This window comes from Antechinus flavipes, chromosome 3 (assembly GCF_016432865.1).
Source record: "Antechinus flavipes isolate AdamAnt ecotype Samford, QLD, Australia chromosome 3, AdamAnt_v2, whole genome shotgun sequence".
In the NCBI taxonomy this organism is placed as follows: domain Eukaryota; kingdom Metazoa; phylum Chordata; class Mammalia; order Dasyuromorphia; family Dasyuridae; genus Antechinus; species Antechinus flavipes.
Window position 1 is genome coordinate 615,198,619 of NC_067400.1, and position 23,588 is coordinate 615,222,206.

Genomic DNA, 23,588 nt, shown 5'->3' on the forward strand with positions numbered 1-23,588 from the left:
TGATCCTTCCTGTCTTTTGGCCCCTTTGCCAGTTTGCTGGGTGTTAGAAAATCTCAGGGATGTTTTGATTTTCATTTCCCTTTTTCGTCATTCAGTTATTTTCCAGTCGTGTCCGACTCTTCGTGGACCCATTTGGGGTTTTCTTGGCAGAAACACTGCAGGCCTTGGCCCTTTCCTTCTCCACTCATTTTACAAATGAGGAAACTGAAGCAGGCCGGGAGCAGTGCCTTGCGCGGGGTCACACGGGCAGCAGATGTCCCAGGCCGGCTTCGCCTCACGAAGGCGAGTCCTCCTCCTCCAGGCCTGCGGTGTGTTCGCTCCGGCGCTCCCTGCCGCCTCCGCGCTTCCCTTATTTAGAGCACACATGACTGCCTGCTTACGTTACTGGGGAAGGGCTTTCAGCCTGCGTCTGTTGGCCGCCTGATCGGTCTGTAGCACGGCTCAGCGTTAACGTCAGCTGCCCCCATGGCTAACGTGGAAAGGTTTGTCCGAACAAACACATATAAGCTAAATCGAACGGCTTGCTTATCAAGGAGGGACGAGGAAAAGCATTTGGAACTCAAAATTTACAAAAACAATGGCAAAAACTGTTTTTATGTAATTAGAAAATAAAATACAAAAACCTTAAAAATAAATTAGTTGCTTAAGGATCAGACCCTAACTGAAGAGTCAATAGACTTTTCCCCCCCGTAGTCGACCTCCTCCCTTCTTACTCGCATTGATTTTGTCCAGGTAAAAGCGCTTCCATCCCTCGTACTTTACCTTTTGCCCCGGCCCCTCTCTTTGGTTTCGGATGCATGGCTGGGAAGTGATCAGTTTCTCTTCCAAGGTTTTTGGTTGCTTTTTCACACCCCAGGAATCGATGGAGGAATCTAAAATAGCCCGGGGCCAAGCGGATCCTTGGATCCTTCCCCTGGCACCTTCTCTCCGTGAGAGTCAGTCACTACACTAGCTGTGAGTCCCCCAGCCACATGTACATCACGTCTCACTCCTTGTCTCGGCCCCTTTTCCCAAGAACAGCATGAAGACGGCAAACGCTCTGCTCGGGTTTGTGGGGACCGAACCTAGAATCCTGCCTTCACCTTCCAGCCTAGGAACCCTGCCCCATAAGCCCCAAAACCGCACTCGGTCCCCACAGCCCCGTTTTGGGCGTAGCCGGCCCGAAGCTTGGAGGCCCCGGCTCCCTTCTCAGTGCTCGCGAGCCGTCCTCGAGATCCGAAGGGAGAGAATAAGGCAGAACAGGGCGGCTTCCTGTGTCCCCTCTCCCAGGCTTCCCAGAGCCACTGCCTTCTCTCCTCTTGCCTGGGGGCTCGAAGTCAGCCCCCACCTGTGGGCACAAGGGCCAGGCTCGCTGCCGCTCATTTGGGAAGAAGGAACTTTGCAGAGAACCCTGGGGCCCGATGACAGGACGGGAGCTCAGAGGCAGGAAGCCGGCCCAGCTGCGTGGCCCTAAGAGGACTTCTCCCGACCTTCAGTGAGCGAGGCCCTCGAACAGTTACCCACCTTTCTGGGTTCTGTGGACTCTGGGGCCGGGGAGGGTGAGCAAAGATGGCGCTTCAGCAGGATTACCAGGAGGCTGGGGAGCCCAGGCTAGCCCGGGAGCACTGAGGACCAGCCCTGAATGCTCTGCAGCCTCCTGTCACCTGAGGAGGGGGCTGATGGAGCCACTGTCTCTGGGCCTGGAAGGTGATGGCATCTGTGGCACTGCCCAAAGGGCTCCTCCTCAGGAAGGGGGCACGGCCACAACCGGGACAACTGGCTGCTCTTCCGGGGTCATCTACCATCAAACCAATTCACCAGCTGAAGGAGAGGAGAGAAAACCGTGTGATGGACAAGCCGGGGAGGCAGCTTCCCAGGGAGGCTACAGAGGGCGAGCTCTGGATTCCGATCCTACCTCTGACAGCCCGGGGGGCTCGGTGCCCTCCTGCAGAGTCCTTTGCAGCTCGAGATCTGGGATCCAGGCACTTCTGCGGAAGAGGCAGCAGCCCCCAGGACCTCTGGGAGCGATGGCCCCATCCGAGCCAAGGCAAGTGGGGCCAGTGGCTGGGCTTTTCAGGGCCACCAAGTGTGGCTCCCCTGGCCGTCCCGGAGCCTCCCTGACTCTTGTCCTCCCTCCGGGGCTCCCCCTTTCGGGCGGTCCATTGGGCGTTGGCAGAGAGGCCATCTGGCTACGTTTCTCCCCTCTATGTGACGCCTCCAAAGTCCTGGACGTGGGGCCGAAGGAAGCTCGGGGAGCTGAAAGGACACGGCATCCTCCTGGCCCCAACGTGCCAGGAGACCAGGCCACGGGGCAGCCGGGGAAAGACAGCAAAGAGACTCCAGGCCTCAAGGGCCAGCCCTGGAGCACAGGACCCCCGGGACCTTTCCAGGAATCCGGCCCAGCCACAGCATGAGGGGTCGGAGACAGAGGAGAGGCGGAGGCCAACTTTATTCCCCGAGTACAAGGGCCGGCTCCCTGAGCCGCCAGCCCAGCTCGGGGTCTCCTGGGGGTCCCTCACACGTGCAGTCGGCGGTGCCGGAGGATCTCCGTGGGGGTGAGCAGCAAATCCTTCTGGCAGTGCTCACAGTGGTAGGCCCTGCGCAGAGCGGACGCCTGGCGGCTGGAGTCGGCCTCCTCATCACTGGCCCCTGGAAAGGGAAAGGAGGGAGGCTGAGGGCTGGGTCCCAGTGGTCCCAAAGCCAGGGCAGCTGCAGGCCCAGGAGCAGAGATGGGGAAGAAGGGCCGGCCTAGAAGGCGGGCGCCTCCTCTGTAGGATGGGGACCCCCCACCCGGGAGGGATCCCTGCTCACCATGGGCACCCTCATCGGGGGCCGCCTGACAGGCGCTCTCGTGGCACATCCGCTCCATGGGGGTGAAGGGCATGTAGAGGCCGCAGCGCGGGCAGGACCAGAAGGTGCGCAGGCAGTCACTGTACAAGTCTGTGTCACTCTGCGGGATACCACACCTGCCTCAGAGCCCGGCACCCTCCCTGCCCGCCAGGGCGAGCGCCCTCCCACCTCCCTGACGTTGGCCGGGGGCAGGGCAAAGAAAGAGACCATGGGACCCTGCAGGCCCTGGGCACGAAGCCTGGGGCCCACCTCTGGTGCGTGGCGCACGTCCTCGCCTGCCCCGGCCTCAGTTTCCCCATCTCTACTATGCATGTGCCCGCTGTCTGAAGCGGAGGAGGGGTCATTCACTCACCATGAGGCAGTTGTAGGTGAGGAAGCTTGTGACGGTGTAGCCCCCCTTGGTGTCGTTTGGGGACAAGGCTGCCTCCCCAAACAGGCCCGGGAGCTGGGGGGCGGCCGCAATGGTCTGGGGTCCCACGTAGAGGTTCTGAGCCTCCAAGGCGGTCAGCTTGTGGATGCTGTAGGACACCTGGGGAGGAGAAGCGAGGGTCACTCTCTCTGGCCATCCCTGGCCCAGCCCCACCTCTCAGTCCCCCAAAGAACAGATTGGGCCCCTTCAGCCCTGCCAGGCCGTGGAGCCCCGGGCCCCTGCCCCTGCCCCAGTCCGGCAGTCTGGTCTTGGACCCACAAGTGCGACTCGCCATTTCTCTCCAGACCCCGAGTTCCCTCCCAGCTCAGGGGGCTGCTGTGAGAAGACCTTGGATCTCATGAAGCCCAGCAGGTCCCGGCCCAACGCCGCCGCCGCCTTCCTCTCTGCCTTGAGGGCCGCGGCTGCCCTCTCCTCGCCTCGCGGCTGGGCCTGGCGGGCCAGCTGCCGGTCCAGGGCCTCCTCCCAGTGGGCGCGGAGGCGCAGAGCGGCCGACAGGAGCCCCATGGCGCTCTCGCTGCCCTCCAGCTGCAGCTGCAGCCAGCCGTCGGCCACCAGGCGGGAGCAGTCGCCATTCGTGTCCAGGCTCCGGCTAAAAAGCAGCAGCGTCTGGTGGGGGACAGAGGAGGGAAGATGCAGGGACGCCCAGGCCTCGTTCCCATGGGGGGTCCCCCATTGCCTCTCCAAGTCTGCAGCCCAAGCACAGGCTGGCTCAGAGCCGGGAGTGGGACCAAGGCTGGAACTAGGAGCTAGACGCACCCACCTGCAGGGCAGGGAGACGCACACAGTTCACCAGGTACGGCTTGTTGGTCTCCAGCAGAGAAACGAAGGCCAGGAGCTGGTGCTCGCTGCTCATGCCGTCCTTCCGATCTGAAAGGGGCCGGTGCGCTTATGAGGGACAAGTGGGTCCCAAAGCCTCCCCACCGCCTGCCGGGGCAGCCTGAGGCCACGGCCAGAGCTCTGGGCCTGGTGCCGGCAAGTCCCGGGTCCAAACCCTCTGTGGACGCCTCCGAGTGAGGGGCCCCGCTTTGAGACTTCCCCAGCAGAAGGTGCCCCCCAGAGAGGAAGGGCCAGTGCCCGAAGTCCAGCCTCCCGCCCCCTCACCTCGGCTCTTGTCCTGGGCCTCGGCCTGGCCCCCCTGCAGCAGTTCGGGATTGTTGGCAAACACACAGGTGGGGTGAAGGACGGCCCCCTGCTTGCTCTGGGTGTGGAAGAACTGAAAGGCCACAGAAGGGGCTCAGCCAGGGGTGGGGGTGGGGCGGCCGGGAGACGACCCCCCCCCCCCCCCGGGAACATCTGCTCGCCCTGCCTGGGCCTGGGTGGCAGCCCCAGCACTAAGCCGACCTTGGTTCTATAAAATGGGGCTAATATTCCACACCCCCATGTCCCAGGGGCAGTGGGAGGAGCTAGACGGCCACAGAAACAGGAACGAGTGTGGGAAGGGAGACCCCCAGAACCCGGCCCAGGTTTTAAGGAAGCAAGACTGGCAAAGCCAGGGAACAATCCCCACTTCCCATGAGAAACAGCTGGGGCACAGAGGGCAGGCCTGGTGCCCCCGGCAGGGTGAGGGGCCGCGGCCCCGGGGCTCCGGCTGGCGATACCTGGTCCGAGTCCTTGCGGCAGCTGTTGAACTGGTCGGGGGCGGCCAGCTGGGGGTAGAGGCCTCGGCCCAGCACGAGATTCAGCAGCACCAGCTGGTCCCGGGACAGGTCCTGAGCAGAGCTGGCGGCCGCCTGGAGCTGATCCATATCATGGCGAAGCTTGAACTTGACATCCTGAGGAGGGGGTGGGACGAAGGTCACAGGGGGAGATGGCCCAGGGCCGGCCCATCGAGGGGCCCCTCTGGGTCCGGAGACAGAGCCAGGCGCTCCCTGAGCCCCGGCGGCAGGAGAGGGGCTGCGCCCCAAGCACCAACCTGGATGTCCACGTGGCAGGTGCCCTCCCCTGCCCGTGAGCTGGACGCCTCCGCGTCCTCGTCGCTCGAGGCGCCTTCCTCCAGGGCCTCCAGCCGCAGCACCTTCCGCTTCCTGCCCTCGCCCTCCTCGTGCTGGCGCTTCAGCTGGTACAGCTCCCGGCGCTGCCGGTGCTGCTGCTGGCGGCTGTAGCTGTCCCCTGGCGTCACCCTGGCCTGGGCCAGCAGCCCGTGGTCCTGCAACAGCCCCTGCTCCGAGAAAGGCCAGAGGCACCTAAGGCCGGAGGCCAGGCCAGAATACCCAGCTCCCCCAGACTCCCCAGCCCTGGGCCTTCTCTCCCCCCTGAAGGGGCCTGACCCTCCCCCCACCCCCACCCCGCCCGGGGACTGCGCCGGACAAGGGCTGCCAGGCCAGAAGCACTTAGGGCAGGGACGAGGGCATGTCCGCACAGGGCCCAGGCTGCTCCCACCTGCGGTCAAGGCCATGACATGAAGCTGCCCTCCCCAACCTTCCCTCCACGTCCATTGGCTGCACCCAGCCGGGCCCCTCCCTCCTATCCCACCCCTCCTCTCGCGCTTCTCCAGAGTTAATTCTCTGGCCCGGGCTCCCCACTTATACACAGAAGCATTCTTTGAACCCAGAACTCTGGGGGGAGTTAGACTTGGAAGGGCCCTTCTGGGAGCGATTTTAGAGGGGTTCAAGTGAACCCCAGAAAGGAGGGTCCTCCAGGACCTCCTGCATCCTCCCCAGCCGGGCCCCTCCCAGGCCCACAGCAGCAGCCCCTCAGTCTGCCCCTTCTGACTAGCTGGGGGGCAGGCCGGCCCGGCCGGGGCACAGACTGGGCCCTGACCTTGAACTGCTGGCGCAGGTTGGCGACCTCGTACATGAGGTGCTCCTCGAGGCCCCGGCGGCGGCACCACTTCCTGGAGTTGGCGCTGCGGTCTGATTTCACCTGGGTGAGAAGGAGGGGGTCAGGGAGTCCCGGGGCCAGCCCTGGGAGGGAAGGGGCTTCTCAGAGCGGCCAGGCGAGGGCCGGGATGCAGCCCAGCGGCCACACCCAGAGGAAGCCTGCCGAGGGCCGCCCAGATGTGGGGGAGCCACCCGTGTGACCGCGTCTCACCTGCACCCAGGCGTTGAAGGCGTTGAGCAGGGTGAAAGGGTCCCCGCGGTCGCTCTCCAGGGGCTTCCGCGCGGTCCCGCAGTCCAGGTTGTTTTGAGCGCTGCGCACAAAGGGGGACTGGACACTCAGGGCCGCTGCCATGGTCAGCACGGGCTCCACCAGGTCCAAGAGGCAGCCGAAGATCAGGATCTTCCCTGGACAGAGCGGCTTCCTTCAAGCCCCGACTGAGAGCGCCCCTTCCCCAGGAAGCTTCCCCGCCCCCGCTCCATCAGGATGGCTCATTTACCCCGGGCCCAGCTTGTCTGTGTGGTGACCCCCCATCCCCCCCAATTAGAAGGTAAGCCCCTTAGGAAAAGGAAGGCTTTGGGGCCCCCAGTGCCTGCACACAGCAGGCGCTTAACAAGAGCCTTTCTCCCAGCACCCCGCAGCGCCAGCAGCAGTTTTACACCCACTTTTATAGAGGGAAGACTGAGTCTCAGATGGGCCTGAGGGTCGGAGCTGGAAGGCAGGCCCGCCATTCCAGTGCGGAATCCAAACCCGGCTCTGTTCCCTCGGAACCACTGAAGGCGGAGGTCGGGGGTCACGTGGTCCCCCCTAGGCCCCTCCCACACGGGTAGAAGCCCCCATGTCCCCGCACAGAGCGCGCCTCACCTATCACCACGTCCACGGGAAGCTGAGAAAGCAGGGTCCCTATGGGCGTGAGGTGCTCCAAGGCGTCCAGAGCGCCCTGGTCCCGCAGGTAGGCGATGGCCGTCTCCAGGCTGGCGGCGGGTGGGGGCTCGATGAAGGGGAAGCGGCGGGGGTCTCCCAGCCCCATGCTCTTCATCTAGACCGCACAACAGACTCTCTCAGCAGCCGCAGCTCAGGGCGAGGACCCGCCCAGTCCCAGCACGAGGCTCAAGCTGAAATCTGACGGGAGGTCCCAGAACAGACACCCCCAAGAGAAAGGGAGGGGCCCCAGGGGAGCCGCCAACCACAGAGCCCATGATCGGCCCTGGCAGCTGCCCGTGAAGGTCTGGCAGGGACAGGCCCCCATTGGAGGGGCAGGAGACCGGCCTCCTTCCTGCCAAGCAACGATGTCACACCCGCTGGCCGTCTGCCTCTGCCTGGGAGCCCCCTCCTCCCGGGGGAGCTGGCGAGGCCCCTTTGGGCAGAGGCCAGGAAGCCGGTCTCCTGGGCTCAGGGAGGGGGAGGCCACAGCTGGCCTGGCAGGGTTGGGGAGCCCGCAGTCAGGGCAGCCACCCTGGAGGAGGTGGGGCCCCGGCTCCTCTGCCCCTGTGCCCCAGGGGTCTGAGTGCTGAGCCTGCCCCCAAGGGGAGACACCATGTGTGTACGGGGGCCTGTGGGCCGCTAGGGGGAGCCAGAGCACACAGAGCTCCAGGCCTGGAGTTATCTTCCCAAGTTCAAGTCTGGGCCCTGGGCCGTCCCTTCTCTCTGCCTCAGTTTCCTCATGTGTACAATGACTGGAGCAGTAAATGACGAACTGTGCCAGTATCTTTGCCCAGAAAACTCCAAACGGGGCAGGAAGCCAAGGGCATTTATGTGGGTGAGCTTTGCAGCGGGGAGAACGACTAACATTCAGGCTCCAGCCACAGGCTGCCCCCTGGGGCGGGACTCGGGGAGGGGGGTGGGGGGAAGAGGAGGAAGCCCATCCTCCCTCTGGACCAACCATTCCCCTCCCCCTCAGGCTCTCTACCTCCCAGACACACACACACACACACACAACCTGCCATCTCCCCCCTCCACACATCTGCAAGGGCCGCCCTCCAGCCTCTCCATCCTCACATCACCTCTGGGACCTTCCTTCCCTTTAAGGCCCAGCTCAGGGCACAGGACCATAGATTTGGAGAGGGAAGGGATCTTCAAGGCCACAGGGAAACTGAGGCAGAGAGAACTGACTTGCCGGGGCTCACACAGGCTGGAAGTGTCTGAGGCAGGATCTGAAGCCAGCTCTGCATCAGCCTGCCAGGGGGGCGAGAGCCTTTCTTCATGAGCTGGCAGCGCCCCCTCTCAGCGCCCCCAAGTGGTGCTCTACTTCTGCTGCTTCTGAGGGGCTTTGCTAATGCTTTCCTCAGCAGCAGGAACACACCTGTTCCCACTTTATTGATGAGAAAACTGAGGCTGAGTGAGGTGAAGAGATGGCCTAACTCGGGTCACACAGCAAGGTTGTGACAGGGCAGAGATTAGAACCTGGGACTCTGGGCTCAGAAGTGCGGGCTCTTCCTCCTCTCTCCACCCAGGGAGGGCCCCTGCCCCCCTCACCTGCAGGACGAGAGCATCCAGGGCCACCCTCTGGATCTCCGGGACGGGGTAGGGGGCAAAGTCGTCGTAGTCGGACTCGGCGTAGAGGCGATAGCACACCCCCGGCCCCGTGCGCCCGGCACGGCCCTTCCGCTGCTCCGCGCTGGCCCGGCTGATCCAGAACTCCTGGAGCCGCTGCAGCTTGGCCTGGGGGTCGAAGCTCATCTCCTTCACTTTACCTGGAGGGCACGGGAGAACCTGGCAATCCCCGGGAAAGCCCCAGCCCCAGGGGCACCACCCGGGCCCAGCTCTGGGCTCGAGGCTTTGAGGGCCGCTCTGCCACTGGCCACCCGGTGACTCAGCCAGGCCTCGTCTGGTGCCCCCCAAACACGAGAAGCACCAGGGGGACTGGTCTCTAGGGGCCCGAGCTCTGGGGGTCTGTGACCTCCTACTTCACAGGTAGACTTTGCCAAGACCCTGCAACTACCACTGCCCCTCCCCCCGCCACTGTCCCTGCCCCCATCCCTGCCGCTGCCCCTGCCAGGGAAGCTCCCTAGAGTCTCTGAGAACATCCCTCCCTCTCTCTCTGTGATAAAGGAGCCTCCCCCGACCCCCAGCCCACATGCCCACAGACTCTCTGGGCCGTGCAGTGCCCAGCCCCGGGACCGGCCTAAAAGCAGCCTCCAGGAGGTACGAGGGGGCCACTGAGGGCGCGCGGAGGACGCGGACAGCTCCCCTCTGCCGGGCTCTGCCACGGGGGAGGGGCTCACCAGAATCCAGCACGAATCGGACGCCGTCGATGGTCACCGAGGTCTCCGCGATGTTGGTGGACAAAATACATTTTCGTACCCCAGGAGGAGCCACGTCAAACACCTGGGGGGAGGGTGGGGCAGGGGGAGTGAGCGCGAGGAGAAGCAGAGGGAGGGGGTCCCCACAAGGCACTGGCAAGGCCCCCCTCGGCCCCCCAGGGCTCTCTGCTGCCCATCCCCTGCCCTAACTGAAATGCAGCAGAGATGTGGAGCTGGGCAGAGAAAAGGGAGAAAGACAAGAGAGAGAGACAGAGAGAGAGAGATCGAGACAAAGAGAGATAGAGACAAAAAGGGAGATACAGAGAGAGAAACAGGAGGAGAGAAAAAGAGAGGAAAACAGAGACAGAAACACTGAGGGAGAGACAGAGAGAAAGAGGGAGAGACGAAAAGGGCCGGGGGGCTTGGCGCGGGCCCCAGCCCCTCCACTGGCACCTTGTCCTGGTCCGTGATGGAGAGGGCGCTGTGCAGGGGGAGCACCACCCAGCGCTTGGTGTGGGCGGCGTAGGGCTGGAAGGCCTCCAGCACCGCGCCGATCTCGGCCATGCCGCTGAGGAACACCAGCAGGTCGCCGCGCTCCTCGGGGGGGTACTTGTGGTCGATGGCCTGCAGCACGCGTAGGAACGGCCGCGGGTCCAGCTTCTCGGCCCTGGAGGTCGGCACCTCCTCCTTCGGGATGGGCTGGTAGATGACCTGGCGGAAGAAAGCGGGCCTGGTCACCCGCGGACAGCAGCCCCTGGAGCTCCGAGGTCACAGGAGGCAGGCCCGCAGAGGACCATCTTACAGACTTGGAAACTGAGGCACGTCCTTCCTCAGCCCTTCCTCTGAAGCATCAGAATCTGGGCCCCTTAGAAACCATGCGACCCGCCCATTTTACACGTGGGGAGACTAAGGCAGAGAGCAGGCAGGACGCTGGGAGTCCACCACAGCCGGGTCCCTGGCGAGCGGGCACTGACCGTGATGGGGAACAGCCTCCCGGGCACCTGCAGCACCGGCGCGTGGCTGAAGTAGCTGGAGAAGAGGCTGATGTTGATGGTGGCCGACATGAGGACGAGCTTGAGGTCTGGGCGGACGGGCAGCAGCTGGCGCAGGACGCCCAAAAGGAAGTCGCTGTGGAGGTGGCGCTCGTGGACCTCGTCCACAATGAGCACCTGGTACTGGGGCAGGGTCGGCTCCCGCTGGATCTGCCGCAGCAGGAGGCCCTCCGTCAGGAACACGATCTTGGTGGCCGGCGAGCGCGAGCTCTCAAAGCGGATCTGGTAGCCCACCTGCGCAGAGGAGGCGCGGTGAGGAAGGGAGCCCAGCCCTGCCTGTGCCCCTTGGCACCCCTGGCCCAGCCCGCATCCCCGGTGCCCACAGACAGGGCAGGGCCTGTGTCCAGCGGCGAGGCAGTGTGGGTCTCATCTCAAGGCCCCCTGAGCATCCGGGCCCACAGCAGGGGACCTCGTTCCCCAGGGGCCCCTCACCGGTCTGCGCCGCCGCCCCCCTGCCTCAGCCCTGGGCATCTTCTCGTGCCCCTTCCCCCGTGAGCAGGGAGGTGGCGTGGCTGCTGGCTCCACGACACCGCGCTGCCAGGAACACTAACTTATCCCGGGCTGGCATTTTGGGAAGCACTTATTTGTGTTCGCCTCCAGTCCTCACGACCTCCCTGGGAGGTTTCTCATCTTACAGACGAATCGATCGATTAATAAAGCATTTATTAAGTGCCTATTGTGTGCCAGGCACTGCACTATGTTAAGGCGGGTTAAGATCAATCGTCAAATGGGAGGATCCACGCCAAAAATCAGTGGAAGGCACTGGGATGCAGGGGCTGGGACGCTCCTTCTGGGAGGCAGCCAGGAGTTGGGGCGCAGCAGGGGGCGGCCAGCTGGAGGTGGGCGGCCACTCACCGGGCCCAGGCAGCTAGGAGGTGTCTGAGGTGGGCTGCCCAACCGCAGGCGTAGGCTCTCTCCACCCAGCCCCTTTCGGACAAGAATGAGGACGTGCAGCCCAGGGCCCCTAGCTTAACTGATCCCTGCAACAGCAGCACCACAGTGACCTGGGGCTCCCCTCCTAAAGGTCCTGGGGACCCCCAGTACATGCAGGACCTTCCATGCCAGGAGCAGCACCACCGCCCGTGCCAGCTTACCTGGGAGCCATACTGGCCGACACCCTCCCGGCCACGTGAGTGGGCACCAGCCGCCCGTGCCAGCTTACCTGGGAGCCATACTGGCTGAGGCTCTCGAAGCCCACGCGCTTGGCCAGAGAGATGCACGCGATTCTCCGGGGTTGGGTACAGGCCACGTGGCTGAAGCCGGAAGCCAGCAGATACTGGGGCACCTGGGTGGACTTGCCACAGCCCGTGTCACCAGCCACGATCACCACCTGGTGCTCCCCGAGCGCCCGCAGCAGGTGCTGCCTGTAGCGGGCCATGGGCAGTGCTGCCCGCTCCCGCTGCAGCTTGGCCAGCTTCCCAAAAGACTGCTTCTGTCCAAAGTCCAGGTAGTGGAGGAGCGCCCGGCGGAACTCTGCCAGCCGGTGGCGAGGCAGCCGGCTGCGGGTCCCCCGCTGCCCCAGGCCGGGCTCGCCCTCCCCACTCAGCAAGGCCAGGTTGATGCGGTAGCGAGGGTCGTAAGTGGCAGGGAGGTCAGCCAGGGCCGGGCACTCGGGTCCCTGGGGGACCTGGGCCTCGGCTGGCCGCTCGCCCTCTGGACCAGGTTTGAGCTTCTGGAAAGTCTGTAGGCGGTCAAAAAAGGCCCAGAACTTGTGGCACTCGTCCGAACCCCGGCGGATGACGTCCTGGTCCCCGAAGAAGATCTCTTCCAGCTGGCTCCGGGTCTCTGGGCAGCCCCAGTCCCAGTGTTCGGAGTCCCTAGGCTCTCGGGAGCCCCTGCCCTCTCGGGAGCCCCTGCCCTCGGGCCTTTTGGACGAGGCCATGGCTCCGGTCCCTCCGGTTCTCCGCAGGACGCAAGAGCAGGCCAGCAGCCAACTGTCCCCACTCTCTGGGAGGCCCAGGGGCCTCTACCCCCTCTCTGTCACACAGCGGCAGTTCAGGTCCGGGCCCTGTCTCTCCTCGGAACGCAGAGCTGCAACTGTCGGGGAGAGCGAGCGCTGGGGGCTGGCCCAGCTCCGTGAAGGCCTGCGGGGGCAGAAAGTCACCTTGCAGAACACAGGAGAGCTGGCCAAGCTCTCAGCCCAGCCGTGCCCTCCCAAGAATCCCCTCGACAGCCTCCCTCCGGGTCCTCCACAGTTGGCATCTCCATCTTGCTTTAAGGCTGGCAAAATATAGCCTCCTTGAATCCTCGCACAACTCTGGGACCAGGGGCTAGGACTATCCCCACAAAAACCTAATAAGGAAACTGAGGGAGACAGTGGTGGGACTTGCCTGTCACTCTCCACTGGCAGCCCCATCCATAGCAAGTGTGGGAGGAGTGAGAGGCACCTCTGGTCACTTCTTCCCTAATCCTGCCTTCTGACCTCAGAAAAAGTGCTTCCCTGCAAAGCTACATCCAGGAGCCACCTACTGTGTGCAAAGCAGAGAGGCAGTGTGGGAGAGCAGAGAGCTGCCTACTGTGTGCAAAGCAGAGAGGCATTGTGAGGGAATGGAGAGCTGCCTGTTGTGTGCAAAGCAGAGAGGCAGTGTGGGAGAGCAGAGAGATGCCTACTGTGTGCAAAGCAGAGAGGTAGTATGGGAGAACTGCCTGCTGTGTGCAAAGCAGAGAGGGAGTATGGGAGAGCAGAGAGCTGCCTACTGTGTGCAAAGCAGAGAGGCAGTGTGAGGGAGTAGAGAGCTGCCTACTATGTGTATAGCAGATAGTGTGGGGAAGCAGAAAGCTGCCTACTGTGTGCAAAGCACAAACGATGTGGTGGGGCTAAGAGCTGCCTACTGTGTGCAAAGTAGAGAGGCAGTGTGGGAGAGCAGAGAGCTGCCTACTGTGTGCAAAGCAGAGAGGCAGCGTGAGGGAATGGAGAGCTTCCTGCTGTGTGCAAAGCAGAGAGGCAGTGTGGGAGAGCAGAGAACTGCCTACTGTGTGCAAAGCAAATAAGTAGTATGGGAGAGCAGAGAGCTGCCTACTATGTGCAAAGCAGAGAGGGAGTATGGGAAAGCAGAGAGCTGCCTACTGTGTGCAAAGCAGAGAGACAGTGTGAGGGAGTAGAGAGCTGCCTACTATGTGTATAGCAGATAGTATGGGGAAGCAGAAAGCTGCCTACTGTGTGTGCAAAGCACAAACGATGTGGTGGGGCTAAGAGCTGCCTACTGTGTGCAAAGCAGAGAAGCAGTGTGGGAGAGCAGAGAGCTGCCTACTATGTGCAAAGCAGAGAGGCAGTGTGGGAGAGCAGAGAGATGCCTATTGTGTGCAAAACAGAGAGGCAGTGTGGGAGAGCAAAGAGATGCCTACTGTGTGCAGAGAGCTGTCTACTGTGTGCAAAACAGAGAGGCAGTGTGGGGGAGTGGAGAGCTGCCTACTATGTGTATAGCAGTGTCAGGGAGCAGAAAGCTGCCTACTGTGTGCAAAGCATAAACAATGTGGTGGGGCTAAGAGCTGACTACTGTGGGCAAAGCAGAGGCAGTGTGGTGAAAGTTCCCAAAAGACTGCTTCTATCCAAAGTCCACTAGGGGGTGTCATCTAGGTTCAAATGTGGCTGCAGACCCTTCCCAGCTACCCACTTCCTCAGGAAATGGCACTGAACACATTCATAAGGCTTCTATTAAATGTGCTTTTTAGAAACACCGTCGCTTGAGGCTCACACAACACTGGGGGGCAGGAGCTGTCAGGGGACCCGTTTCACAGAGGAAGAAGTTGAGGTTATGTTAGCCATGATCACACAGCTCGCCAGTAAACATCAGAGGCGCGAAATTTGAACTCAGGTCCTCCAGCCCAGGTCTGAGACTCCACGCCCCTCCCCCTAGCACCGGTAAGTGCCAGAGCTCCGCGAAAGCTAAGATGCCGGCTAGTTCCTGTTCCATGCTAAGCCCCAGGGCCGTTCTTCAATCAGTAAGCACTGATTAGACACCTACTGTATGCCCTCCAGGAGCTTGCGATCACAGCTGCTCAGTACAGGGCGAAGGGCCCGGGAGAACCCTGGGCAGCCGGCCTCCCCGCGGGCCTCGGCCTCCCCCTCTGGGGGCCTCTCAGCTGCCCCATACAAACGAGGCCCACCCCGTCCTGGTCTAAGGGGGGGAACTGAGGCCCCCCGCACGCCACGCAAGCTCCGAGCCTCAGTTTCCCCTTCTGGACTATGGAGACCGGAAACACGTCTCACCCGCTCCCTCAGAGAAGCGGCCCCGCTCCGGGGGGGATTGGGAACCCCGAGGGGGAGGCAGAGCTCTGAGGGACCACGAACCCGGCCACCCCCAGCCCCGCTAGGAACTCGCCAGCCGCACTCCGGCCCTCACCTCTCCACTCACGTTTCCACTTCCGGGCTACGCGTGCCGCTCGCCGTACTGCGCCTGCGCACGTCGCCAAACCCCGCGGAGGAGGGAGGAGCCGCGCGTCTGGGGGCGGGCCAGATGGGCGGAGGGGCGGGGTCAAGCAGGCGTCAGCTAGAGCGGGATTTCAAATGCTACGCCCCGTGGGGCTGTGACCCTGGGCAAGTGACTCATCTGCTGTCCTCAGTTTCCTTATCTGTAAAATGGGGATAATCATAGTGCGTATTTCCCAGCCTTGGTCAGAGGATCAAATGAGAGAATATTTGTAAAGTCTCTGCAAACTTTAGAGAGACGTGCAAAGGGTAGTTATATCCTATCAGATTGCATTGTTTCCGAGAGGAGAAATTTACAGCCACTCAACCAAGGCAACATTTATTAAGCCCTACTATGCGCCAGCCACCTCGCTAAGCGCTGGGGATACAAAAAGAGGCAAGAGACAGCCCCTGCCCTCCAAAAGCTCCCTGTCTAGTGTGGTGCTTAATAAATGCTTATTGTTTGGCAGCTTGGGAGGCGCTTGGGACACAATGTCTGAGCTCCGCAGGCAGCGACTGACTTTTGCCTTTCTTTGTGTCCCCTAGGGCTTAGCACCCTGTATGGCCCTTAGGAGGCGCTTTTCATCAGTTTTTTGACTGACACAATGACAGACAGTCTGATATCCGTGTGCCTGAGTTGGGGGGGAGGGAGAGGAGAAGGAAGGAAGAAGGAAGTAGCCCGATATGCTGGGGCGGGGAGGGGAGGGGGGGGGAAGAAATGAGGATTGGGGAAGGGGGTGTCTGCTGAAACGGGAAAAGATGGGGCCATTCCAGGTCCACTTTCTTCAAGACAAGGTTTTATTTTTAAAAGCCAAAACAAGAGACAGGTATAAAACCTGCTGTTTTTTAAACTATCTACTGCTAAAATGTTTGTAGATCATCTGGTTTTGAAAATTAGGAGACACTGTGTGACACTGGGCAAGTCATTTAATCCCCATTGCCTCAGCAAAAAAAAGAAAAGAAAAGAAGGAAAAGAAAGAAAGAGAAAAGAAAGAAAGAAAGAAAGAAAGAAAGAAAGAAAGAAAGAAAGAAAGAAAGAAAGAAAGAAAGAAAGAAAGAAAGAAAGAAAGAGAAAAAAGAGGAAAGAAAAAAGAAAGAAAGAAAAAAGAGAGGAAAGAAAGAAAGAAAAAAGAGAGAGGAAAGAAAAAAGAAAGAGGAAAGAAAGAAAGAAAAAAGAGAGGAAAGAAAGAAAGAAAAAAGAGAGAGGAAAGAAAAAAAGAAAGAAAGAAAGAAAGAGAAAAGAAAGAAAGAAAAAAGAGAGGAAAGAAAGAAAGAAAAAAGAGAGAGGAAAGAAAAAAGAAAGAAAGAAAGAGAAAAGAAAGAAAGAAAAAAGAGAGAGGAAAGAAAGAAAGAAAAAAGAAAGAAAGAAAAAGGAAAAGAAAGAAAGAAAAAAGAAAAGAAAAAAGAAAGAAAAGAAAAAAAGAAAGAAAGAAAAAAGAGAGAGGAAAGAAGAAAGAAAGAAAGAAGAGAGAGGAAAGAAAGAAAGAAAGAAAGAAAGAAAGAAAGAAAGAAAGAAAGAAAGAAAGAAAGAAAGAGAAAGAAAGAAAGAAAGAAAGAAAATCAGGAAGCAACCATCTCACTGAATTTAGTTTTATAACAAAATCATGAAGCCTTGAATCCTTGAAGGCTGTTAGAGTCTAGAATTTGCATGTTCACACTGACATGAATTCTGTGAATTGGAAGCTGTATTTTAGAAGCCCTCCAACATATCTTTGCTCATCACTACATTAGGAAGGATTTTATAGATACATATTTATGATTATGACTTTGTATGTTAGCAGCTCAATCTAGTAGTCTTTATTTTTCATTGTCATATTGCTATATATTTTGTAAAAAGAATATAAAAATTTAGAGACGCGATCTTTGCAGTTTTGGTTTGATTTTTTTTTTAAGGTAGGGACAGAAGTTAATTTTAAATGCTTAGCAACTATATATATAAATGCATTAAAGTTTTTTCAAGAATAGAATTTGTGTGTGTATATGTGTATGGATGGATGGATGGGAGGAATAAACATTCATAATTATCAAGAACTCTCTCAGACCATTTTCCCTGAGACCTATCCAGACACACCCACTCCACCTTGGAGTAGATCTTTCCTTTCACTTCCCTTCTTTCTTGTCTTCATTAGAATGTAAGCTCCTTGAGATCAGGAGAAGTGTTTTTGCCTTTCCTTGTGCAAGTTACTTCATATATATACAATAAATGCAATATAATTTAGAGGGAACACCAGGGGGCATAAAAGACCTGTTGTTCAATCATATCTAACTCCTCATAACCCCATTTGAGGTTTTCTTAGAAGAGATTCTGTTGAGATTTGCCATTTCCTTCTCCAGCTCATTATTTAGTTGAAGACCTGAAGCATGAAGTGATTTTCACAGTCACACAGTTAGGAAGTATTTGAGGATGGATTTGAACTCAGGTCTTTCCATTTTCCTGGCTCCAGGCCCAGTGCTTGATCCACTGCAGCGCCACCTAGCAGCCATCTGGCACATAAAATCAATGCTTTTTGACAGATTTTTGATTGTCTCTCCATCTGTGTGGTCAGAAGAAAACCGATGGAGTCCTCATCTCCATGACAGAAAGGCCTAGTTCTCAGGAAACTTGGGGCAGGAGACATTCAGTTAGTCATTCAATAAACTTTTATTAGCAGCAACTTTTTGGAAAGCCAAGGGCTCTCCATTGAAGAGATATTAAAATGAAAATAAAGTCATTGAGGACAGAAACTGTATGTGGTTTATTTTCCTTTTTACAGTGCTAACCACAGTACCTAGATCTTTAACTAGGCAATTAGTTAATGTGATTAAGTGAGTATCTAATAATGCTTATTGATTGAATTAAGTGTCTCTTGAGTTTAGGCAATTCTCTAAGACTGTAAATTGCAACATATATTGGTAGAGGGAACCTCCTTATCTGAGAGTGTTCCATATCAGTGAAATTTCAAGATAGTCCCCTTCTTTCCAGGCTTCTTACATCTTATACTCTCTCACTTCCCTTCCTCTGATTCAACACTTCATCTTCAAACTTCTAGTGTTTTCACTGGCTCTCCTCTAACTTTGGAATTCTCTCCCTCCTTGGATTCCCAGGAAACAGAGAGTCTAGCCCTAATCAGAATTGAAGGATTTTAGGTTTTGGATTCTGGCTAGACACTGGTGACATATGGGATCACTACACCAAGCTCCTTGATTTAATATTTTAAAATTAGATATTTTATTGAAAATTTAATATTACATATCAGATATAAAACTTGTTTAGTAACCATTTACATTTAATTTAAATTCAATGAATAAAATAATAAGAGGAGTGACTAAAGAGGATTCAGTCCTTAGAACAGGTACAATATTTCTTGCTTATTACAAACTCACAAGGAGGCATGGTGGGCTTGCTTCCAGTTGTGTCCAAGGTAGGCGTCCTTTCTCATACATCAAAGAATAAAGAGAAAAGGAGAAAATGATCATTTATTTAATGCCTACTAGTGGGATTCTGGGAAAATGGCAGAGTAAGTTAAAAAAACTTTCAACTTTCTAAATTTCCTCCACAAAAATAGAGCATCTCCTCAGAGAGAGCCTAGAGCAGCAGAAATAAACAGACTTTGGGATGAAGCAATTGTCCTCCTCAGTGAATGGAACCAGGTGAAGATTTCTCAAAAAGTCTATGAGATAGATTATCCCCAGTGTTCTGTAGGGTCAGACCCTAGGTCTAAACTCCAGGAAGTTACATGACTCAGGAATCAGATACATTGCTGATCATTAGTCAATAATGCTTACTTCCTTTTTGGCCCATCCATTGAAAAGCCTCGGGACTTTTGCTATTTAACCAGATTCACTGTTTCCAGCTCAAGAGGCTGGGCACAATGCTGGGAGATGGGAACTGAGAGGCTCTGGGTTTGCTCAGCTATGCTTAAGTCTCTTCTTGTAAGGACCAAATATCTGAAGATGGCTCTGATTAGTCAGGGGGCCTAGCACCCGTCCCACACAGTTTATGGGGGCTCGTCCAGGATCTGTGACTTCCCAGAGAGAGGGCTATAGTTCTGATGCAAGGCAGGTGCCAGGTTGGGTTCTCTCTGACTGTCCTTGAGATTAGACCCTCAGCCTCCTTCTCTGTGAAGTATGGACCTGAAGAAAGGGACCCAAATACAAAGGGAGCACAAGTCTCCAAAGCTGGATGGTAAGTGGCCAGTCAGGTAACTTGAGTGAGCATAATCCAGGGGTAAATCAGAACGGGTCTATCAGAACAATGAGATCAGTTTCTGAGCCCTAACATATATACTTGGATTGAGTTAATATCTATAGTAAATATTCTACTCTCTCCAGAGGAGAGAACTCTAGTGAGAAGGGTCACCATGGTAGAATGGGAGAGGAAGCATCCTCCTGCAACAGGGGTAGTACCAGCTGATCAGAAATGTCCCAATCAGGACTCTGATGAAACCATAACAATGAGGTTCATCAGGGTTATATCCAAGACCTAAGGGATTTAATAATCATAAGAATTAAGAGTGCAGTGACCAAACCATAGAACCTGAAGAGGGAATTTGACAGAATGCAAGGGAAGGAGGAATCCTCTTCTGAATTCTTAGAGACTGAAAAAAAAGTAGGAGAAAATGCTCAGGTCTGGACCCTTTAGACCTGGATGAGTCTACTTTGAGAGTACATTTTGTAACAAAGGCATGGCCGGACATAAGCAGGAAGTTACAAAAGATGAACAGATGGAATCCTAGGCCATTAGGAGACATTGGAGGAGGGACAATTTGGCCAAAATACTGGTCTTCTGAAGGTTGGATGTGTCAGAAGCTAAACTTGTATATGAATGGGAAAGATCTATAGGCTTGGAAAGGTGAAGATTTAACTTATCCTCCCTCCCTCCCTCCCACTGGATGTGGCTGCTTCTTAGAAGTGAGAACAAACAACCCTCACTGGAACTCCCCCTTCTCCCCCATTTAATTGAAATTACTTTAACAATAATTGTTTTTATTGTTAAAGGAATAGCTTACATTTACATGGTGCTAATAACTGAATGTATGTTTTTATTTTTCAAGTCTAGGGCTGCTTTAAGGCAAGGTCTTTTTTGCTGCAGTATCATAGATCCCACTGCTTAGCAATGCAAGAAACTTTTAAGAGGTTTGTTAGACCTGTGAGTTCTCTGAAAATGATTATTTCTACCAAGGTCTCCATCTGTCTCCAGCAAATTATTGAATATTTATTTAAGTGCAGAAGGGTGTCCTTGTTTAATGAATATGATAACAAATATGATCTATAGCTTCCTTGAAGTACCTAGAGCAGAATTTTAACCTGATATCCCTGCACTAGTTTTGATTGTTTTGCAGGCACATAGGTTTTGCACAATGGGTTTGTAAGATTTTTTTTTAAATATAGATCTGAAGCCTCTGATTGGTGAAATTTGCTATTGAGATGAAATCTCTTGGGGCTGTAACTAATTTTGTTTTGAGTTTCAAATTTGGATATGATTGCCTGATAGATCATCAAGCCAATGATCCACCATCTGAAAGAAATATGCCCTAAATTACTTAGAGGGATGCTTCACAGGTGGATATCTTATCTGAGCGAGAGGTGGGAGGACAACTTTAGTCTCTGCTTAAGGGGGGATCCTTCTGACTCAGTTTCCAGGTCTTTGTTTCCCACCTGATTATTCCCGAGTCTGGCTATGAGGTGGAAACTGCATGATTGGTTGTCAGAGCTGAAGATGCTTTATCCTGTTGTGTGTATGTTCTCAGAATGAGGCCTTGAAGAATCACTGTTGACTGATTATATTATAATCATGTCCTTGCTTTTTCCTCTTATAGTAAATTTCTGTAATCAAAGCAAGTGGTCAGAGGAAGATATGAGGCACAAGTTTTCCATCCAGCCTTGGAGGCTTCTGGGACTGAAGCTATAAAACATTTAACTCTTTTGCTTCCTGGAGGGAGAGTTTCTCTGTCTGAAGGCCCACTTTGCCTAAGTATTTGGGCCACTTCCCACCTTCCTTTTGTTCCTTGGGAGAGAAAGGAGACAATCTTAGCACTCTTGATCAGGCCAAGGTTTTTAGGACCCTGCCCTACCTACATTGATGGAAGGCAGGGCTAGATCCTAGAAGTCTCTGGAACCCTATCCTAGACCCCTTGCTTTCTTCTCAAAGAAACTTGATGTTTTGGGGGTGATTTTCCTGCCTTAGAACTAGCTGCCACAGCCCTTCTAATTGAGGAAGCTCCTAAGCCCATTTTGGGCCAATCTTTGGAGATTTTGCCCCCCCTCCAAAAAAAAAGTGCTTCAGAGCTTTAAAATTGGAGAAAGAAATGAGAATGAATATCTAAACTGACTTCAAATACGTTTTTTTTTTTTTGTTTTTTTTTTTTTGTTTTGCATGATCATGGAACTATATGGAAAGAAAGGGGATTTTTGACAGCCAAACAATTCTCCATTAAATATGCAGGGAAAACTATTACTGCCAGCTGTCCATGGATCTAGAAAGGTCTCTATTGGTTCCTAAAGAACGGGAATTCACATCAGGTGAAGGTAAATAGGCTTACAGATCAGCTGACTATGCCCCTGACCATGGCACCTTTAATTCCCCAACTCCTGCATTCCCCCATATAGCTCTCAGGCAAGTAAATTCTGAAAGGACTGTTAAAAGGGCCTGCACATGTGCCCCTCACAGGGGCTTCAAACTGCTTTCGGTTTTGTTAGCACGTACTAACTAGGTAAAAGCCTTCCCTTGTAAGACTCTAGGGTTTTTGCCGGAGAGATCACACTCACCAATGGCCACAATGTTCCACCCATTGCCTGTACTCCTTTGAGGAAATAAAAGCAGGTGTTTGGGGAAAACATTCTTTCCTAGGAAAAGCCGTTTGGATGAGTAGCATTCATGGTAGCCTCATCTCCCCCCCAGCTTTCCTCTGGGTGGGGTTTCTAGTTACTGTCCCCAGTAACCTCCATACGAACTCCATTTTTATTTATTCTTTTATTTTTGCTCATATTTAATCCTTGCGTTTCCAATCTACTTGTGAGAGTTGCTTCTTCCAGACTCCAAGCCGGAAATTCTAATCACTTGGTCAACCTGAAGTCACCTGAGACCTGATTCTGACATTCGGCACCGGACGCTGCAGCCCACAAGTCACTCGTCTCCCCTCCTCAGTCTAGACCCCACTGGGCAGGGCCAGCTCTTTGCCCTTCGTCAGCCTGAAGCAGCTCCAGTCTCTCTGTCCCAAGTGAGTCTGGGTCTGGACTGCTTGAGGCCTGAGACCTGGGGCCTCCACAGGTAACACTGGCTGCGGACGCCAGTCTGCTCTGTGATGACTGGGTGTCCAAGACAGACGGTGGGAGCTGGTGGAAGTGGGGTCTCTGACTCCTGCTCATTGCTTTAAGCAGCTTTATCCTGTCACCCGCTTGCTTGTGCGCTTAATCACTAGAATAGTTCAAGATTTCTTAGCTAAAGGGGTTCCTGAAAGCTTCCACTGATGGTGGGTGTGGGTTCTAAATGGAAGAGAGTGGGTTATAGTTAATACTGAAGAGAAGGGAGCAGCCTGAAGGCCTAGATAACAAGGATGTCCTAGTGGAAGAAGATTGGGGTGAGAAAGCTTCACACATATGAAATAAAGAGGAGGAACTGACTGGGTGAAGTTTTCTCAAAAAGTCTGTGAGATGGAGTGGACCAGACCCTAGGCCTGCAGGCCTAGCCTGTGATTCCCAGGGGTCTGTAGGGCAGGAAAGGCCAGACCCTAGGCCTAAGCTCCAGGAAGTGACATGACTCACAAGAAGTAGATAATATTGCTGATCACTGGCCAATAAAGGTGACTTCCTTTTTGGCCCATCCAATGAAAAGACTTGGGTCTTTTGCTATTTAACCAAATTCACTATTTCCAACTCACTAGATTGGGCACAATGCTGGGAGATGGGAGCTGAAATGCTCTGGGTGTGCCCAGGCGTGCTGGGGCTTCTCCTTGCAAGGACCAAATAAATGCTTCCTCTTTGTATCTGAAGATGCTGCTGAGCAGTCAGTTTGGGTGAGGGGACCTAGCACCTGTCCCACACATCAGGAGAGACCAGACCACCAAAGGTAGAGGGGTGTTTCCCCCCTTTTTATTGTTTTCTTTCTTTCTTTTTTTTTTTTTTTGGTTACCCATGTATATTAATTTTTTAATGCACATTTCTTTTTTTTTTCCCTGAGGCAACTGGGGCTAAATGACTTGCCCAGCATCACACAGCTAAGAAGTATTAAGGCAGATTTGAACTCAGGTCCTCCTGACTTCAGGGCCGGTGCTCTAGCCACTGGGCCACCTCGCTACCCCCAATGCACATTTCTTTATGAATCATGTTGGGAAAGAAAAATCAGAACAAAAGGGAAAAACCACGAGAGAGAAAAAAGATATTTTAAAAAATGAACATAGAATGTTTGATTGACACTCAGTCTCCAAAGGGGGGAGGTTTGACTGACTGAGGAATCTGCAAACAAGCCCCCAGAAGCAGCCTTAACCTCTGACTTTCCCCTCACCAACAATGTGGGAATAGAAGACGACTGAAGGGTCTCCCACTGGGGAGGGACACCAAGAGGAGAAGTGCTGAACAGCTGAGGTAGAGGCCCCACTCTATGGCTGGGGGGAGAAGGAGCTAGCCCACACTTGGGAAGTACAGGAGCAGAGGGGCTGGGAGCCTGTTGGCTGTGGGCCGGAGAGCAGATTCAGTTCCAGGAAGGAAAAGAGCAATAGTTTGCAGCTACTTACAGGGAGCAAGGCCATTTGTGGGATGGCATATTTGGGAGCCCTAGTTGTGGCTTAAGGGGTAACCGAATGACTCTAATAAATAAAGATGTATAGAGAGAA

At 55.1% G+C, this 23,588-nt stretch overlaps 1 protein-coding gene across 2 annotated transcripts; it reads right to left on the minus strand.

Moving 5' to 3' along the window:
- Nucleotides 1–565: 565 nt before the first annotated feature.
- On the minus strand, nt 566–14,697 carry DHX34 (DExH-box helicase 34). Of its 2 annotated transcripts, XM_051989285.1 has the most exons (18): nt 11,533–14,697; nt 10,293–10,604; nt 9,772–10,029; nt 9,301–9,403; nt 8,552–8,769; nt 6,941–7,115; nt 6,290–6,483; nt 6,020–6,121; nt 5,172–5,417; nt 4,858–5,031; nt 4,361–4,472; nt 4,020–4,126; nt 3,587–3,865; nt 3,182–3,358; nt 2,791–2,929; nt 1,895–2,628; nt 1,504–1,800; nt 566–1,327 (listed from the first exon to the last, which is right to left on the minus strand). In XM_051989285.1, the coding sequence occupies exons 1-16, from the start codon at nt 12,250–12,252 to the stop codon at nt 2,495–2,497; spliced, it is 3,450 nt and encodes a 1,149-aa protein (XP_051845245.1). In that variant the 5' UTR covers nt 12,253–14,697; the 3' UTR covers nt 566–1,327; nt 1,504–1,800; nt 1,895–2,494. The 2 variants fall into 2 exon arrangements, with proteins under 2 accessions (XP_051845245.1, XP_051845244.1); XM_051989284.1 differs by having other exon boundaries at nt 566–1,800.
- Nucleotides 14,698–23,588: the final 8,891 nt, after the last annotated feature.